At 42.4% G+C, this 20,624-nt stretch overlaps 1 protein-coding gene across 1 annotated transcript; it reads right to left on the bottom strand.

The window, feature by feature from the left end:
- Window positions 1-9,621: 9,621 nt before the first annotated feature.
- On the bottom strand, window positions 9,622-19,701 carry LOC103202869 (intelectin-1-like). The gene is made up of 6 exons (XM_007947797.1): window positions 19,614-19,701; window positions 17,959-18,206; window positions 17,470-17,628; window positions 15,888-16,008; window positions 13,954-14,057; window positions 9,622-9,774 (listed from the first exon to the last, which is right to left on the bottom strand). The coding sequence occupies exons 1-6, from the start codon at window positions 19,699-19,701 to the stop codon at window positions 9,622-9,624; spliced, it is 873 nt and encodes a 290-aa protein (XP_007945988.1).
- Between the last annotated feature and the right edge of the window lie 923 nt (window positions 19,702-20,624).

Genomic DNA, 20,624 nt, shown 5'->3' with positions numbered 1-20,624 from the left:
GTCTACTGGTAGAAAACTCAAAAGAACATACAGATAAATTATAATAATTAATAAATACATTTAAAGTTTGTGGATATAACTCAAAAAACTCATTGCCATCCAGTCAGATCTGACTCCTAGTGACCCCTCCTTGGGTTTCCAAGATGGCATCACTATGGAAATAGATTGCCCAACCTTCCTTCCGAGGAGCGGCTGGTGGATTTGAACCACCAGCCTTCTGGTTAGCAGTCAAGTGCCTTAGGCACTACACCACCAGAGCACCCTTGGTGGATATAAAGTCAATATAAAAAATTCAGTAATACTTTTATAAAATCATAACAAGTACAGAGAAAATGAAATTTCAAAATAGACCACTTAACAATATCATCAAAAGTATTAAATCTAACCAAAATTTAACAAGGTCTGTACACAGAGAACTACAAAGCACTGTTTTTTAGTTTAGAAAAATTAAAGATCTAAAAAAGGGAGAGATATACTATGTTTGTGAATTAGAAGAGTTAATATTACAACTATGTCAAATCTTTCCAATTTGATCTATAGATTTAAAGTGATCCCAATCAAAATTACAGCAGATTTTCTTATGGAAATTGACAAGTTGATTCTAAATTTATATTAAAGTTCAACAGGGTAAAAATAAGCAAGATAATCTAAAAGAAGAAAAAGTGAGGAGACTTGCTGTATGTCAAAACAATTCAGAAGACATGATTATAAAGCAATTGCTTTATAATTGCTTTTATAATTTATAATGAATTGCTGTATGTCAAAGCAATTCAGGTAACATGGACTAAAAAAATGACATTTTTCATAAATACTAGAAAATATATAATTTTGCAACAACAACCAAAAAGTATATGTATGCTTATAGATGTATGTATGTGTATAGGTATGCATGTGTGTGTGTGTGTAAGTGTGTATATAGACATGTAGAAATATATATGCATACATAGTGTGTACAAGCATGTGTGTTCATACATATAATATAGCACTTGGGGCACAATTACTTATACTTCTTAGATATAACCAAACACCTCACGGGATTGGATATCTGGGTTTCTGTTTTCGTGGGGCAGCTCAGTCAGTTGGCACAATGTAGTTCACAAGTTTACGTTCTACATCCTAGTTTGATGAGTAGTGTCTGGAGTCTTAAAAGCTTAAAGTCTTAAAAGCAAACAGCTTTCTAACATACACCTATCAGTCTCATCTCGGTTGGAGTAAGAGAGAAAGGACACCAAAGACTTAGAGAAGAAACTAGTCTATAGGGACTAAAAGTCTACATAAACCATGGCCTCATCTACCCTCAGACCAGAAGATGGTGCCTGTGTAAATTGTGTCCATGTGCCAGGGACATCATGATGAGAATCAGAATGTAAACCATCAAACGGCTCAGGAAGACTCTTGGCATCTTTATCAAGCTGATGAAGGCAGATTAGGGCCAGATGAATCTTGTTTTAATATGATTCTTGGCACAAGAAGCTCTTCTCAGCTGAAAGCTACCATGGAGGCTTATTCCAGGATGGCTAATCGAGATTTTGTGAGCAATGTTGGCTGTGAGTTTTCTGGAAGTATTGAACATGGTTTGAAAGCCTTTTTGTAGTGTGCCCTGAACCAAGCTGCCTTCTTTGCTCAGGTGCTGTACATTCTTGGAAATGAAAGGTGTTGGCATAGATGATTCTATCCTGGTCAGGATTGGGGTCACTCTAAGTGAGATTGATCTAGTTCAAATAAAAGAAATGTTACATCAGATGCATCAGAAGACTCTGGGCACAATGATTGCAAATGACACCAGTGGAGATTATCATATGCTTCTTCTGGCCATTGTGGACCAACATGAGGGATTTTTTAGTGAATGGATTTTCTATCCAGAGCTTATCCTTCAAAGCAATGACTGTCTTGCATGTAGCCACATCAACCACAACCTAACCAAAAGACTTTTTACTAAGGACTGTGTCAGAGTAATGTTTTTTTTTTTTGCACATGTTGTTTGTGTCTTAATTATGATGTTATATCAGAAATCCAAGGAGGGGTCGCTATGAATCAGATCCTACTCGATGGCTCATAACAACAACAACAACAACAACAACATATGTATATAGGGTCGACTCTACTTGATTCAATAGTTGAGAATATATATATATATACACACACACATATATATTTGTAGTTGTTGTTAGGTGCCTATTTCTGACTCATAGTGACTGCATGCACAGCAGAACGAAACACCACCTGATCCTGCGCCAGCTCCATGATCCTTGCTATACTTGAGCCCATCATTGCAGCTACCATGTCAATCCATCTCTTTGAAGGCCTTACCCTCTTTCGTTGACCCTCCACCCTACCAAGCATGACATCCTTTTCCAGGGAATGGTCCCTTCTGACAACATGACCAAAGTAGGTGAGATGAAGTCTGGCCATTCTTGCTTCTAAGGAGCATTTTGGCTGTACTTCCTCCAGGACAGATCTGTTAGTTCTTTTAGCAGTCCATGGTACTTTCAGCATTCTTTGCCAGCACCACAACTCAAAAGCATCAACTCTTCTTTGGTCTTCCTTATTCATTGTCCAGCTCTCACATGCATACGAGGTGATTGAAAATATCATGGCTTGTGTCAGGCTCATCTTAGTCCTCAAGGAGACATCCTTTCTCCTCAGCACTTGAAAGAGTTCCTTTGTGGCTGACCTGCCCAGTGCTACACGTTGTGACTGCTGCTTCTGTTGGCATCGATTGTAGAACCAATCAATGTGAATTCTTTGACAACCTCAATCTTTTCTCCATTTATTGTGATGCTGCTCATTGGTCCACTTGTGAGGATTTTTGTTTTCTTTATATTGAGACATACTCTATACTGCAAACTGTATTCTTCAGTCTTCATCAGTAAATGCTCCAAGTCATCCTCATTTTCAGCAAGCAAAGTTGTATGGTCAGGGTATCTCAGGTTGTTAATGATTCTTCCTCCAATCCTGATGCCACGTTTTTCTTCATATAGTCCAGCTTCTTGGACTATTTGCTCAGCATGTAGATTGAATAAGTATGGGGAAAGGATACAACCCTGACACACTCCCTTCTTGATTTTAAACCATGTAGTGTCTCCTTGTTCCTTTCGAACGACAGCATCCTGATCAAAGTACAGGTTCCTCATGAGTATAATCAAGTGTTCCGGAATTCCCATTCTTTTCAATGTTATCCATAATTTGTCATGCCCCATTCAATCAAATGCCTTTGCATAGTCAATAAAACACAAGTAAACATCTCTCTGGTATTCTTTGCCTTGAGCCAAGATCCATCTGATAGCAGTTATGATATCCCTTGTTCCACGTCCTCCTCGGAATCCAGCTTGTACCTCTGGAAGTTCTCTGTCAATATACTGCTGCAACTGTTTATATATATATATATATATGTAATCAGTGTGAAGTCTTATAACAATGATATAGTAATAATGCCTTGTTTGTACAGCATAATTCTCACTGGTTTTCTTCTAATCAAGGTTTAAATTGAATAAAAAAAATCACAACAATGTGTACTTAAAAAAAAATCATCTGTATGAGATTAATGGTCACCAATTTCTGTAAAACAAAGATGAAAGGGTGCAGGGACAGGGAATCCAGATTACTGGAAGTGAAACATCCAGAAAAAAATTGTAAAAAAGTGACACCACAGAGCGCCAAAAAAGGAAAAAATTAAAATAATATTGTTTTCTAATTGATTCAGATTCTGACTTATAGCTCTCCTATAAAATAGAATATAACTGCTCCACAGGGTTTCCAAAGCTATAAATCTTTGTGGAAGCAGACTGCCACATTTTTCTCCTGCAGAGTGGTTGGTGGGTTTGAACCACCTACCTTTCTGTTAGCAGCCAAGCCCTTAATCACTGCATTGCCGGGACTTCTCAGAGTCATGTGTGCGTGTGTGAGAGGATGGACTGTGCTTTCAATTAGCGATACTGGGACAATTTGGAATCAATAGGGGAAAAAAAAGTTAAACAACTCCTACCTTACAATAAATATAAAAATCAATTACATGTTGTGGTGAAATGAGCTCCTTTATGTGGCCTTTTACTTTGTTTTTTCAGAAAAACTGTTTGGGAGTTTTTTTTCTCTCCTTGAAGAGCTACATTTGCCTTATTTTTTTTTTGAGAAGCAGTTTGAGCGGGGGCTAGGGGCTCCCAGGTCATTTTGTACCCCAGAAAATTTGTTCCTTTTGTCTAGGTTGATTGACATTTCCTGGTAAGCTGTAAACAGCTTGATGGTTTGATACTTTTGTATGGCTCTGGTTGCAGCCTGCCCTGTGATTGGCATATTTAACACACTTGCAGGGACTGGTTGATTTGCTATGCAAATGTTGTTGTTGTCATGTGCTGTCCAGTCAGACCCTACTCACAGTGACTCCTCCTTGGGTTTCCGAGGCAGTATCACTATGGAAGTAGATTGCCCAACCTTACTTCTGAGGAGTGGCTGGTGAGTTTGAACTGCCATACTTCTGGTTAGCAGTCAAGTGTCTTAGGCACTACGCTACCAGAGGTCCTTTGCTATGCAAATAGTGGCTTGAAAATCTAGTCAATAAGATTGTGTGACTTGAAGGGATTGGTCAGTTTGTGGTCCTGCTGGGAGGCCATGCCTCGAAATTAATAAGGAGTTAGCTTATAAGCAGCTAATCCCACAAAGGTTTTTAGAGGTAAGCAGACAAGACAGAAGAAGAAGAACAGAGCTTCTAACAGAGCTATAATATGGGTAAAGGGCTATAACTCTGAATGTGGAAAGAGCCCTTGAAAGGGCCCTGTGGTAGAGAGCTGGTGACAATGGCAGAAAACTGCTGCAAGGAGAGCAGCAACTGAGCAAGCTGCTACACTGGCTATCAGCTGGGGCAGGAAGCAGCAGAGAGGCTGACAGCAAGGAGGCTGAAGGGAGAGGAGGCCTGCACAGGTGGCCTGTCTGCTCTCATGGCTGAGAGAACGGCCTGCTAGTATGGCCAAGAAGAGTCTGAAAGAGCTGTCCTGGCCGGAAGCTGTCCTGTCTGAAGAGAGAAAGGATATGCTTTCTGCCTTGGGGGAGCCTTCCAAACCTGCCTATGTACTTTCTAATCTTGAACTATTCCTGTTACTTCCAAGTTGATCCTGACCCCAAGTTGTAGCCTGTTATTTTCCCAATAAACCACATAATTGTGAGAATGGTCTGTGAGTTCTATGAAGCCATCAACACTATTGAACTCAGCAGAGGGGTATAGTGTGCTAGGGGAGGAATGGCGAGTGTTGGAAATGGTGAAGAAGTTGGAGAGTGGAAGTATGTTTGACCTCCATCTCATAGGAACCAGCTTTGTGTTAATGCTCATCCCTCATGCGTTTAAGCAATTCTTCATGCCGCAATACACAGGCATATTGTAGAGTTAAGTGTGAAATGTAAAGCAATATAGCCTCTAGAATATTACACAGATGATATCTGCATGACCTGGGCACGCTAAATTTGTATAAAAGGGACACTGATATGTTGATTTTATCTGCACGGGAAAAATAGGGTATATATAAAAGAAAGGAGGGAAGAGAGAAGAATAAAGTCTCACATTTATTTGGGAACAATGAATTTTGCTTTTGTTTCCTTGGATTAGCTCCAGATTAGCTGGCTGCTAACAGGCAGGCCAGGTAATTCGAGTGGGTTATCAAAAGAAACAGTTTCAGAAGACCTGTAGATTTTCACTGAAAAGCATATGACAGGCTGTCCCTGAATAATGTCTATCAGTATGGTGTGTTGGCACATCTTAGTCATGCCATTTCGCTCTTCAGTATCTCTCAGCTTTTCAAGTTTCATCATATAATATCAATTCAGACTAATGGCCTTCAAGTCAATTCCAACTCATGCTTACTCCATGAGCATCAGATAGAGCTGCAGTCTATAAGGTTTTCAATGGCTGCTTTTTCAGAAACAGATTGCCAGACCTTTCTTCCAAAGTGGCTCTGGGTGAAATTGAACCTCCAGTCTTTTGGTTAGCAGCCAAGAGCATTAACTATTTGTACTACTCAGGGACTTAGGATCTTATATACTAGTGTTTCAATTTATCCCAAAATATCTTACTTTTTTATTACTATTGAAAGTGGGATATTTTCTTCCATTATGTCTTCAAACCGGTATAGCTATAGACGTAGTTGATTCCTGTCTCATGGTTCCAGTGTGATGGGTTTTATCTTGATGCTAAAGGATCAGAAAGAGGTGAACAAAGAAGGATATGCACTTCCTCTAAGGTAGAGAAAGTGGAGCTAGAAGCCCAAGTTAATTATGAGCCCACCATATAGAGGAGGAGAAAGACATCCTGTAATTAAAGTGGCTGAGGCAAGGACAGGGCTGTTGAAAAATAACAAAAAACAAAAAACAAAAAAACCCCACAAAAAACAGAAATGCCCAGGGTAATGCTAAATTTACTGCTGAGTGTATTGTCCAGCAAAGTCAGAGACCAAAATATTCAATGGACTTTCACTAGAGAAAAGAAATTCCAGGACATTACTTCTCAAAGTATAGTTCCCAGACCAGCACCATCAGCATCACCTACAAAATCAGAAACTCCAGGGGTGGGGCTCAGTAATGTGTTTTAATAATTTTGATGCACATTAAAGTTTGAAAAGTACTGGTCTGAGAAAATGCCATGTTCTTGGAGAGAGAATAACTCTGGAGCATGGGAATCTGAAACCTTAGGAATGGAACAATCACTTTTATTTGTAATGTTTTAATAATTTGCTTACATAAAAGTCTCTTTTTGCCATGTATTGAGGGGTTGCTACAAGCCAGTTTCTCTTCTAAGGGTTACACATGTTATTTCATTTTATTTTTATGAAAAGCACAGGTAGAGCTGAAACCACATATGAAGACTTCACTATTATTATTTTCATTTACAGATAAGGTAACTGAAACTCTGAGATATGAATAATTTTACAATGATCAGGTAAAATTAGAGAGCCAGGTTTGAACTATTTCAGAATTTGGACCTTTAGCCATTTTACTACATGGAATTGGGCACCTATGAAAACAATGAGAGGTGCAACTTTCCCAGCTGAGAGACCTCTGTCATCACCCCAGGGCAAGGGGGAGAACAGTTAAGAGAAAGTCACCTTTATATAGGCATCCATTCTAACATTCTTCTCTGGGCTTGGTACAGCTCCTTGGGGTGTCCTTATCAGACTACTTACCACATTGACTTAAAATGGCCTGTGGGCTCCACCATCTGTACCATAAAGCTGGGTTCATCTGTCTTTTCTATCATTGTATCCCCAGTGCTTAGTCCAGGGATAAGTACACATTCAGTATTGTTGAAATGAATATATAAAGAAATACATGAAAAAGAAAGAAAAAGTGTTTGCTTGTCTGTCCCATCACCAGTCTGGGAATCCTCTCTCAATTGTGTGTGGCCCATTGTGTGGGGTCACATAAGAAGGACCCCAAACAGAGGTAAAAACCTACTCAGGTCCCGGTCACCTTCTCCAGTTGGAAGGGCAGCTGAGGGTCTGAGGAGCAGAGATATCTGTGTTTGGGGACGGAGAATAGGGGCAAGGGCTAAGGAAGGTGAAGAGGACAAGGAGTAAGAGAGAAGGCAGGAAAGAACAGGTAGCAGAAATCATGTTATTAAAGAGGGAGAAAGGAATACAGGAGAAAGGATTGAAGAGCAGAGAAAATACTAGCAGTTTCTGACCTAGCACCAAAGAACCATAATTTAAACAAATACTAGTAGATACTTTTAAAGAAAGCTTTTTTCCCCTTCTTCTGGTCCTTCTCCTTGTCCCTCTTCTGCTAACCCTCCCCCTCCTTTTCCTATTCTACCTCTTCTTGTTTTTAATTTCCTTAAACCTAGGGAGGTTGAGCTTATGTTCTAGCCAGTGAGAAGTAACTGACATTTGGAATAAGGGTAGAATTGGAAGGGCTTGTGATAATTGGATTTACATTCTAAATGAAAACCCTATAAAAATCTGAGATTTGGTCATAAGTCAAGACTGGTGCCGTACATATCCTGCTTGTACCAATAATACATTGCAGATGATTTGGCCACTTGTCTTCCTTTTGAATTAGCACCTGAATATGGGAGGCCAGAGGACCAAGAAAAGTCATCTTCATCACAGGCCTGCCAGCTCCATCTATCCCTAAAGAGAATGCCTCAACCACTGTTGTTTGTTGTTGTTAGGTGCCTTCGAGTTATCTCTGACTCACAGCGACCCTATGCAAAGCAGAACTAAACACTGCCTGGTCCCACGCCAGCGTCATGATCCCTGCTATACTTGAGCCCATCGCTGCAGCCACTGTGTCAATCCATCTCATTGAGGGCCTTCTCCTCCTTTGTTGACCCTCCACCTTACCAAGCATGACATCCTTCTCCAGGGCATGGTCCCTTCTGACAAGATGACCAAAGTAGGTGAAACAAAGTCTGGCCATTCTTGTTTCCAAGAAGCATTCCAGCTGTACTTCCTCTAGGACAGATTTGTTAGATGTTTTAGCAGTCCATGGTACTTTCTGTATTCCTCACCAGCACCACAACTCAAAAGCATCAACTCTTCTTTGGTCTTCCTTATTCATTGTCCAGCTCTCCATGCATATGAAGTGATTGAAAGTACCGTGGCTTGTGTCAGGCACACCTTATTCTTCAAGAAGACATCTTTTCTCTTCAGCACTTGAAAGAGATCCTTTGCAGCCAATTTTCCCAGTGCTATATGTCATCTGATGTCCTGACTGCTGCTTCCATTGGCGTCGATTGTAGAACCAAGCAATGTGAAGTCTTTGACAACTTCAATCTTCTCTCCTTTTATTGTGATGCTGCTTATAGGTCCAGTTGTGAGGATTTTTACTTTCTTTATATTGAGGTGTAATCCATACTGCAGACTGTATTCCGTTTGAATGACAGCCTCCTGGTCTATGTACAGGTTCCTCATGAGTACAATGAAATGTTCTGGAATTTCCATTCCCTCAACCACTAAGATGGCAATATACCAGATATGGGCAATGTAGGTATTTTTACTTTGGTGCACCTCAAAACTTTGACTCTTTTCTTCAAGATCTTTATGTGGGAGATTCAAATTGATTGGTCCATGTGGATATGTAAGAAAGAGTTAAGGTAAAATGTTTCCCCTTGTCCTTAATTCCTCTGGCTATTTTAAGAACTGCATGAAAGGAAGAGAGTGACATGTTCCTCTGTTGTAACATGAGCCCTGACATTCCAAGCACAAAAGTGATTGAAGTAGAATCAGTTAGAACTATGTGTGTGTGTGTGTGTGTGTGTGTGTATGTGAGCTCTGGTGGCGTAGTGCCTAAGGCATTTGACTGCTAACCAGAAGGCTAATTGTTCAAACCCACCAGCCACTCCTCGGAAGGAAGGTTGGTAGAGATACCGTTTCGGAAACCCAAGGAGGGGTCATTATGAGTCAGGATTGACTCGAGGGCAGTGAGTTTATATATATATATATATATATATATAAAATAGATTATTCCAGCCTCTGCAGTAAAATCATTCCCAGAAACAAAGCCTTGAATTTACATGATTTATTTTCCTCTCCTCTGCCATCATAAAGTACAAAGTTATTAGTAGAATCCATGCCATTAGCATTCTCATTACTTGGGATCCAAGCTTTGGGAAAAGAGTTCTCTGCCCATACGGTGAAGCTTTCATTTGTAGAACAGGAGCACTGTTGCCTCGGTTATCTCCTGGCTACTGCTGTAACCAGTGTGAGCTCCATACCCACTCCAGTCAAAACTAGAGAAATCCCCACACTGCCAGGGACTGGACTCTGGGAAGTATCCTCCTCCACCAATGCAATGCTGAAACATAAGGATAGGAAAAGGGTAATGAGAGATCTGCTGGTGAGGTCAGTGGCATATTAATGGCCAAATCCAGTGTAATCTTTGGTTCTCATCCAAGTTGGCACCAACATCTCCATTGATGATGTTGATCTCCTCCTGCCATAAAACTCTCCCTTCCTTTATCTTTAGTGATATTGTTCTCTTCTGACATTCCTCCAACTTTTCTGAACATTCATTCTCCCTTGGTTGGACTCTACCTTCTTGAATCTCTTGAGAGGCTATTCCTCTCAGAGGTTGCATGCCCATCTGGCTTCTGTTACTAATACTTCACTGATGATAACCGTCCAAATGCTGAAGACCTTGATATCCAACTGCTACTTGGATCTCTATACCAGGCACCTCAAACTCCAACAAAAAGGAACTAATTGTATGCTTCACTGACCCAAAACCTGTTTCTTATCCAGCCACCCTGACTTGATAAATGACACTTAGTCATTCACAGGAAAAACATGAAGTTTCTCTAAACTTCTTATTTCCCCATCTCTTGTATTCAGCTGGTCATAAAGAGCTACGAATCCATCACTTAAAATCTTTAGAATTCATCAATACCTGCCCATGCCCATGAGCACTGACCTAGTTCAGGCCTTCATCGGAACTACTGCACTTTTTCAATACCAGTTATCTTGCGCCTTGCCTCTCCCTGCTAAAATCTGTCCCCATGTGCTACCAGGGTTATCTTTGTAAAATGCAAACAAGATTAGGTCAGTCTTCCATTTAAAATGCTTTAATGGCTGCATTCACCTACTGAATGAAGTCCAAAATCATTGGCATAATGGAAAAATCCTTCCAAGACTCAGTTCCCACTGGCATTTCCAACATCAGACCCTGACTCTACCCAACATATATTCCATGTTCAAAAATTATGAGACAGCGTGCTGCTACCTCAAGTCATCATGTATTCTCAAATGTTAATGGCACTGAATACACTATTCATTTGGCCTAAATTACACTAAGATCTCATAAACTTCTATAGATCTGTCATGACTCTGCTCAGAAATTGCCTTCCTGTAGTCATTACTCCTAACATCTCCAACAGAATTAAGTGCTCACATTGCCCTCACTTATATTTCCATTATACCTCAGACCCATAAGATTTTAAGTGTGTGTTTGTCTGTACTACTAGACACTGAACAAGGACCATGTCATGTTTGTGTTTCTTGCACCAGCACAGAGTATGTGCTGAATGCACACTTTAAGCAATGAATAGATGCATATAGGGACACATGCACATGTCATGCTTTGAGTGATGCTGGGAAGCAGCCATGGGAGCCAGGTCATCACAGGGAGGGGCTACATACAGAGACCTGCCCCCTCAATACCCACAGACTCATCATCCTTCCATCACCATCCCTAGATCCTCCCTGACAGTGAAGCTGCCTCATCTTGAGTGGGAAAGTGACAGGCTGATGGATGAGGAAGGAAGGAGAGATGGAGCATTCAGGGTCACCTAAATCAGCCAAGGACCCATGCCACAGACTGTTAATTTGAGGAAGAGCAAGTCCTAAATGAACATGCTTTCTCTTGACAACTTGGACTCTGGGCAGCTCAGGGGTTCCTCATTCTCCCCTTGGCCAAAAGGTTGGTCAAAACAACAGAAGTCTAAATATCTGTGGTCAAGAGGGGTTTTCAGAACTGCTGCAGGTGAGAGCCAAGTCCTTCTGCCCTTGGAATCACTCTTCATGGTGACCTCTGTCTGGTCAGTGAGTTCTTGTGGTGAGAAGGAAGCATGACCTAAGTGAGGTGTCCAGAACTCTCCCAGTAAATCCCGTAAGTAAAGTGTTAGTCTGAACAAGCCCTAGTTAGGGTTGGGGATGTCAAGTTTTACTCTGAAATGCTAAGCCTCGGACAGGGAATGACAACTCATGTTTCTCATGCAATCTCAGCTCTGGAAGACTTCCACAGGGTGTATTTGTGCTCAAGCCCCAACTTCAGGTAAGTGAATGTTTTATCCTAAGGGCCGAGTAGCCAACAATGGTGTGTTTGAAGCCCCAAACCTTGTGTCTCAGTCTTCCAAGGCACAGGATCTTGTTACCTGGAAGACAGGGCTCACAGCTCTTACCTTTGAGACCCAGCAAGGAACCAGGGAAGGTCACATATGCACACACTCCCACCACCATCCACAGTCAACACACAGTCCCACAAACACAAGCTGACAAACTCAAACATTTCACTTTTGCCTTTGAGTCCCCCAAAATATTTACATGTTCAATGTAACATTTTGTGACTCTGATCCCAAAACATTGCCTACTCCCTCATTATTAAACACTCTGAACTGGTTGAATACTGCTGTGAACTCCTCTGAAGACAAGAGGCAGGAAATGACACAGGATTCAAGGAAGATGCTGGAAACAGCTCCCTATAGGCCAACTCAGGAGTCCCTATGCCAAAGCTCAGGCTAACACTGCTAATATGCCAAAGCCCAATACTGCAGCTTGAACTAGTGCAGCCCAGCACCTTTGTGCCTGTGGCTGGTACAACTTAAAAAAAAAAAAGTTGTCATCTAATGTATTCTAGGGAGCTCTGGTGGCGTAATGTCTAAGGCATTTGACTGCTAACCAGGAGGCTGGCAGTTCAAACCCACCATCCACTCCTCGGAAGGAAGACTGGGCAATCTACTTCTGTAGAGATACTTCCTGGGAAACCCAAGGAGGGGTTCCTATGAGTTGGCACCAATGGCAGTGAGTTTCATTTTTCTTTTTTTTTTGAGTCTATTCCAACTCATAGAAAACCCATGTGTGTCAGTGTAGTACTAGGCTGTATAGGGTTTTCAATGGCTGTGATCCTTTGGAAGTAGATCACCCAGCCTTTCTTCCAAGACTTCTCTATCCCTTGCTAAGGAGCCTTGGTGGCACAATGGTTAAACACTTGGCTGCTAATTGAGAGATTGGTAATTCAAACCCTTCCAGCAGCCAATCTGCTTCTGTAAAAATTACTGCCTAGAAAACCCTATGAGGCAGTTCTACTATGTCACATGAGGCCACTATGACTTAAAATTGACTCCATGGCACCTAACAACAATAACAGCCCTTGCTGATTATTGAACTCTGTATATCCTTTGAGATACAACACAAATGCCATCTTCCCTGGAGAATCAACTATGTGCTACTGACAGTTAGGAGATCCTCCATTGTGTTTCCAGAGCCCTTTGTTTGTATTTCTATTCCAGTTCATAGCACATGAGATTGCAATTATGCATTTACATCTCTGTTCCACTCAATCTGAGCTCCTTATGGGAAAAGACTTTGCTTAACACCTAGCACATAATAGTTACACTAATTTTAAGGAAAAATCAGTGCATGTGGGCATAGATGCAAAGATGCATTAATTAGTAGTGTAAGGGGACATGTAAGCCAGGGTTGGAAATAATTGTCAAGGAAATGAGGGCATAGACACATCCATTCCATTGCCTGCATCCCCATCATTCTCTGAAGCATAGTGTATAGCACCCCTACATGAAAGCACAACCTCATTCTGGCTGGGAAATGAACAAAATGTTGACTAGGAGGAAAGTGAAGATGGAGCTGTGACTTTAGGGTCACATTCCAGGAATGAGACCCATTTCCCAGCCTAATCATTTGGAGGCGGGGAGAGGATCCTAAGTAATTGACTTCATTTTTGATGGCTCTGACTCCTTCCTGCCCCCACCCTCAGAAGTCCCTCAAAGATATTCTCTCCTACAGAAGACTGAAACAAACAAACAAACAAACTATATGATTTTACAAGTTAATGTTAATATTGGAAGATATCTTTATGACCTTAACATAGGGAAATATTTCTTACACAGTATATAAATTACCAACCATAAATGAATTAAATGTTCATAAATTGGAATTCATGAAAATAAAGTATATCCAGAAGATACTATTGTTGTTGTTGTTATGTGCCGTCGAGTCAGACCCTACTCATAGCGACCCCTCCTTGGGTTTCAGAGGCAGTATCACTATGGAAGCAGGATTGCCCAACCTTCCTTCCGAGCAATGGCTGGTGGGTTTGAACCGCCAGCCTTCTGGTTAGCAGTCAAGCGCCTTAGCCACTATGGTACCAGAGCTCCCATTAGGAGATTAAAAAGGCAAACACAAAGTGTTCCCTCCCCCACATCCCCCCCGCCCCCCAGCCTTGATCTCCCTGAAGACTCACATGCTCAGTGTTGCAGCCAGTGACTTTCATCCCAGCACACAGGGCATTGGCTGCTCTCTCATTATTAAACACCCGGAACTGGACAAATCCTGCAACAAATTCTCCTGGAAGAGAAAAGGCAAAGAAAGGACTGGAAGGTTTAATGGAGGAATTAGAAACTACTTCCTTTGGACACCTCAGGGATTCCCTAGACCAAAAGCTGAGGCTACAGTCTTGCATGCCAGTCTGTGAGATGGAGCCCAGCTTGTCTATGGCCAGTGGCTGGTGGATATGGTTGGCAAGTACCCTTTCCTCACCTCTAGAGACTGCAGAGAACAAAGACTTGGACTCATGAGAGGGCCTTTGTCCGCCTAAGGCCTAACGGGGAAATTAAAATCTAGAGAAGATCATCATGAAGACCTCAAAATGTACAGTGGGAATAAACATTATTTAACAAATGTGTCTAAATTTCTCAGATTACACATTTCTCATCTTATTACATCTGTTTGTTTTCCCTACAATCATCTGCTTTCATTGAAATATTAAATGCAAATAAGAATGGTTTTGATCTGTCCATCAAAGATTTAACTTCTGTTGGTTTATTATATGAAAAATGTACTTTTTAAAATTAATCATAGGTATCTTTCATAATAAAAATAAATTTTTCCTACCACTTTGCTAATTGTCTTTTCTTGTGAACATTAGCCTGCACCTTTTCTTACTCCTAAGAGAAGTCTGTACAGGGGGTTATGAGTATTGGTTCTTGGGTGAGTGCCTGCAGGGCAGTGAATTACTTGGTATGGCTTTTCTAGCCATAGTCTTTGTAACTCCCACCGGATTACAGGGAGTTGGAGGGGGGGAGGGGGGAATGACGATGCAAATAAGGCATGTAGAACTCTGATGTCGGGACTTGTTAATTTTGTCACTCTGCTAGGCTTAAAATGAGCCTTCCTAGAGACAGAGAGGGAATCTCACTGCCATCAAGAGAGAAGAGCTGGAAGTGAAGTAGAATGTGTCCTTGGACCCAAGATCTTTACACTGGACTTCCTTGGCAGAGATGCATGGCAGAGAGAGATGCAGGGTAGAGAGAGATGCCCTGGCAGAGACGGACATCTGGCAGAGAGACGGTCACAGTGGAACCCAAAGGCATGAGACAGAGTGGTGAGCTTACCTGGCATAAAGAGTGAGAAAGCTGAGTGTTCTTGGTCAGGAGGCTTCCTGATGGAGTGAGGTCCACCTAGGTGTACCTATCAGAAGAGCTAAAAGAACTTTGTGACACTTGTCCAAGCAGGGCAGAGGCCAGGCCAAGAAGCCAAGGACCAGAGAGCTGTACCTGAGGGCATAGCAGAGGGGAGACTATTCTGATTGAAGAATTGTATCCTGAAAACTTTCCTGAACCTGAATTGTAGTCTGTTACTTCCCCAGTAAACCCCACAATCATGAATACAGTATTTGAGATCTGTGTGGCCATTGCAATGAATTATCAAACTCAGCAGAGAAGTATTGAGTGCCATGGGAGGGATGGTTGGTGTCAGAATTGGTAAAAGGTTGGAGGGTGGCAGCATGTCTGGCCTCATAGGACTAAGCCTTGGGCGGCTGATGGTGATTCTGTCTTCTTCTTGTGAAATTATTGGAAATCAGAAGATGTCTCCTCCATGCCCTTTTTGCAGTGCTTGAGTTTAGAGCCTGGCTTGGGTATATCATGTAGCTCCCAGAAAGTCCCCTATTCTCTCTGTGTTCAGCCTCCCAATCTCCAAAATGGCAACAATAGTCATTCTAACTTCATAGGTTTCATATGATGATTAAATAACACAAAACCATATCAATTTTCTAGGAAAGAGGCTGGGCCTTTTTAAGTACTGAGTAAATGCTAGAAATTGTTAATTTCTCTATTTACCATCCATTCCCCAAGATTACAGAGAATTGCTGATGGGACTTCGGGAGCAAACACTCACTCTGACCATATGGTGAGTAATAAGATGCTGTTTTCTGTGCATCACCAAAGTCATAGACGACAGGTATCGCTGGGCCATTGTCAGTCACACACTTCCCTAATCCATATTTCACTGGATATTTCTGCAGAGACACATAAGGAGGATGTGTGAGGACAACAGAGATGCTGCCATCATCAGATATGAGGTGAGGGCGGCTTGGTTCAAGTTAGCTGCCGTTATTCAGAAACCACTCTTAATAAGAGTGACTCCTCATACAGTACTGTGTTGTCAGTGAAGGCAAACATTCATCTACAGGTGGATAGATGGGTTGACGGACTGAACTATTAGGTATGTCTGTGCAGGAGGGAGTGTGCGTATGACCACGTAGAGGGTTGGCAGATAATGTTTCTACAAGTGTATTGGAATGTTCTGTAAGAATCCCTGGGTATGTAATAGAGCTGACAAGGGAATAGGTTGTAGTCACTTTGTGACCACAGCTAGCTACCCAGAAGGAGCAAGTAGTTGGACCTATGGGTTCAGGATGATGATCACAGGGAACATTAAGCTCAACTGGCATAACACATTACACAAAAACATTGTTCCACATCCTACTTTGGCGAGTAGTGACTGGAATCTTAAATGCTTGCAAGCAACAACATAGATGCAACGATGGGTCTCTCCTCAACCAGAGCAAAGAAGAAGGGAGGAAACAAAGGACACATGGAAACAATTAGCCCAAGGGTCTGGTACACCATGTGATCCTCAGCCTATATGACTATGAGACCAGAAGAACTAGATGGTGGCTGGCTACCACTGTCAACCACTTGGAGGTGGATCTATGTAGGAGATTCTGGATAGAGTGGAAGAAGAATGTGGAACAAAACTCAAAATCATTAAAAAAAGTGACCAGGTTTGCTGGTCTGAGAGAGCCTGGTGCAACCCCTGAGACTATGGCCCCTAGCTGCCCTTCAGGTCTGGAATTGAACCCACTCTTGTGGCTTCCAGCCAAACAAAAGACAGGCATATGAGCTGAACATTTACCTGAGGTAGATACACTCCTTGGAGAGAACAATCATGGCAGAACAGAAGGGCTGTGTATGCACAGGGAGACCTGGGGGGGGGGCAGGAGTGCATGGGAATGAAGGACACAGGGAAGAGGTTAACTATGGGGTGGATGTGGGAGGGGAGTGTTGCATTGTGGGAAATTGCTGTCAGTGTCATGAGACAAAGTGTATGTGAGCTGGTGTATGAAAAATGAATTTGCTCTTTGAACTTTCACCCAAATCACAATAAAAGTTAAAAAAAAAAAAGAAAGAAAGAAAGAAAAAAAGAGTGACTCTTTTTCCCATGGTTATGTTTTTCCAGTGGTAGCAAGATCCTTGTTTTTGTCCCATTCTCCCCTACCCTTATCTTCCATACAGCCGGCTTAGAATTCCTCAAAGAGAGGTAGGACATAAGTTCGCTGTGAACCAGAAGGAAGAGAAACAGCCAGCTATAGACCTGGGGTAGTGACATGGGACCACAGAAAGCAGTCTCATTCCCACCCCAAACACTTTGTTCTCCGGTCATTAAACAAACTGCCCCAACCCAGTAGCCTGTGTACCTGGTAGACGCCAAACAGATTATTTCCCAGATTCTGGAAGAAGCTGTTGTTGGTGTGGTACCTCAGCAGGGAGTTATTCCTCCAAAGCTCCAGTGGGGACTTGTTGGGCACATGCCAGATGCCCAGATCCTGTGCCTGGATGTCATAGTAACCAGGGTTCTGCAGAGCAACAGACATCAACACTGACCATCCTGAAAGTCTCATGAAGCAAAGGACCCAGCACACATGCAGTTCTCAGTTGCTTTGAAAGCCTTGGGATCCAGGTGACCAGATGGCCAGGAGAGCTCAGACCCTCTGCCCCCTGGCTGAGATGATGATTTCCCATCATCACATACACTTCTAAAACCTGGTGGAAGTTGGGATTCAAGACATGTAAGTAATTCTTTCTTCTTCAACCCTACCTCCCAATCTCCACATTCCAATTTTCCACGTGCTGTGTGCCAGCCACTCTTCTCACCATTTCCCACGTGCGTTGTGAGTGGCACCAACCTTGTAATCATCACTGGTGGCCGCCTCTGCAGATCCAAAGGTGTTGTAATTGGCCCAGTTGCCGTCCCCCTCTGGGTAGTCTGCTCTGTTACCCTGCTGACTGGACCAGCGATCACCCACCGTGCACTTCCCATACATGTTGTTCTCATGCACACTAGCCACCAGAGTCCAGCCTCCACCTCCAGAGGTCATGTCACAGAAGGTCTGGTAAATGACACCATTCTCGGTGCGGAGGAAATATAAGCCATCTGCAGAGAGAACCACCCAGAGCTTCCCTGTCTGAGAGCACAGGGCCCATCTCAGACCCATAACCAGGAGAGCTCTGAGAAGTTCAGAGTATTCCCTGAAGGCTCCTACACATATCCACCTGTGGGAAGATAATTCTCCTTGGGTCTTTATTATTTCTACTCATCTTATGAGCAGAGGCAATGACTGCCTTTGTTCAACACTATATTGTCATAGATGTTTGTATAGCAAGCATCCTTAGAAAACAGACACCTTGTTTCCATCTGGGTAGTAAATTCCTCTGGCTAGGAGAGGCACCCACCCACATCTCTAGTCCACATCTCTCGCTGGAGAACTCTGAGCATCTCAGTGCAAAGGGAAGGCATGATACTGTCCATTATAAGAGTCAGATTCCCTTAGCTCAGGGTTCCTCTCTGGCAACACAGCCCTGTAGACAGAGTCTCCATCTTGGCACTCTGGCACTTTGTATATTTGCATAGGCAGCATAGGTTGCATAAGCAAAGAGTAGGCACAACTGATCGAATCCTTCACAAAATGCATGTGATCCTACCAAGCATGGGAGTATGGGATACTTGGGGGAAGATGCTCCCAGGGTCATTTCTCATCCCCTGCACTGTCTTCCAGTTGTGCAGTCATGAGATAGCTTCTCATTACTTCTTAAGTTCTAAGAAGACCTAAGGCCTCCCACCCCTCCTCTCCAGCTCTTGGGGTACAGCTGCAGGCTATGAAATTGCTTAGCTGCACCATGGATTGGCTCCTTAGTAGCATAGTACCCCAACACTTCTGTGCATTTTCATTTGGCACTTTTGTTTCTGTGTCACCTTGTGAGACAGGAAATGCAGGAAGTGACACTTTGGTGTACTGTCTATATGAGCAATAAACTGTCTGAATCTAAAAAGTATTATTGTTTCTTTACTGGCCAGATTCGTGAGCCTGTGTGACAAACCTACTACCTGTGCTGATGCATCTGGAACTCTTTGCCTCATCCTATAGGGGTGCAGGGGACCGGCACAAGAAAATGTTGATACACATGCTACTGCAAGTGCTGTGAATCATACATAAAGTTCTTTGTCTCTGACTCAGGAGACTAGTGATTTCTACCAGTATCAATAAAATATGGCAGGCTATTTCTGTGCTTATGAGTAGAATAAAATATCAGACAATTCACAGTTCTTGCCACCACTCTATGGTTACCAGGAACGTTGCATTCTCCTTGTGTCCAGAAGATCATGTCTGATATGACTGGGGTGGGATAAGAATGCCTCACAATTTCCAGTGGGAACCTCTTTGAGTGGGAGCTGGAGTCAGACAGTAGTGCTGGGTACACATCTCCTGATTTTCATGTCTGAGTTCTGTTTAGCTAAAAAGTAGTTTCAAGGAGAGAATGCTGGCATTGTTGCATTACTCACCACCTGCTTTATGACAACGTTCTTTTATTTCCTTGCAGCTTCTAGGCAGGGAACGAAGGGAAGAAGCATAGTTTTCTTTCCGTAACATCTCGGGAGGATAGTTCCCTGTTAGAGGATGTGATAATACTTCTCATTAATAGTCTGGAGCTGCTGACACCATCTTTCTTGTCTATCAGTTCCTTACTGTTTATAATATGAGACCCCAAGAGGTCAGGGATTCTCTCTGCCAAGACTGTCTGTCCCAAGATCTAGTACAGGCTTCAAACCTAAATTCTTCCACTCACATGACTTTAATTAAATCTCTTACTGTTTGCACCACATAAACATTGGGCATTCAGAGACCATTTGACACATTTCTTTAAGAGATTACATTCTAGAGGGAGGAAGCACGGAAAAAGGCACCCAGATGAGAATGTGCAGGCAGGGAAGAGCCCATTGTGGGGGAGGAGACAGGTACTTTCTGCAGAAGGCAGAAGACGCACCTCAGAGAAAGATGATAGGATGAATAGAAGTTTGCTATAAGACAGAGGGACAGGGGTAGGATGGGGGAGCATGGAAATGACATGAAAGGAAAGCACAGCATGGTCCAGTCATTTGAAAAGCTGCAGGTGAGTAACTTATTGTGACCTGAGCACATCTTGTAATGTAAAAAACAAAAACAAAAACAAAAACAAAAAACCAAAATCCAAACCAAACTCACTGCCATTGAGTCGATTCCAACTCATAGCGACCCACTTTAGGTTTCTGAAGTAAATCTTTACAGAAGTAGATTGCCCAGTCTTCCTTCTGTTGAGTGGCTGGTGGGTTTGAACCACCAACCTTCTGGTTAGCAGTCAAATACCTTAGTCACATGAAATGCAGGGAATGGCAAATGGTGAGAAATGAACTGAGGCCAGAGGATAGAGGGCCTTGTATATCAGTCTAAAAGCCTAGAAATTATTTTGAAAGCCTGGCCAAGTGCAGAAAAAGGCAACCTTTGAATTAAAGGACTCAAAATTCCAGACAACCTGT

Source organism: Orycteropus afer, unplaced genomic scaffold, assembly GCF_000298275.1.
Source record: "Orycteropus afer afer isolate SDZICR_OR568_19922 unplaced genomic scaffold, OryAfe1.0 scaffold00193, whole genome shotgun sequence".
In the NCBI taxonomy this organism is placed as follows: Eukaryota; Metazoa; Chordata; class Mammalia; order Tubulidentata; family Orycteropodidae; genus Orycteropus; species Orycteropus afer.
Note: the sequence above shows the minus strand (reverse complement) of the source record. Positions and strands in the feature narration are given on the sequence as shown.

Bases quoted from the DNA above. Each gene is read 5' to 3' on its own strand.
- LOC103202869 (XM_007947797.1), bottom strand. From the start codon at position 19,701: ATGTTACGGAAAGAAAACTATGCTTCTTCCCTTCGTTCCCTGCCTAGA. The intron at 16,009-17,469 runs GTACACAGGCTA...GTGTCTCTGCAG, and splicing joins ATCTGTTTGGCGTCTACCAG to AAATATCCAGTGAAATATGG. The intron at 9,775-13,953 runs GTGAGTCTTCAG...CTTATGTTTCAG, and splicing joins CTGGCTGCAACACTGAGCAT to CATTGCATTGGTGGAGGAGG.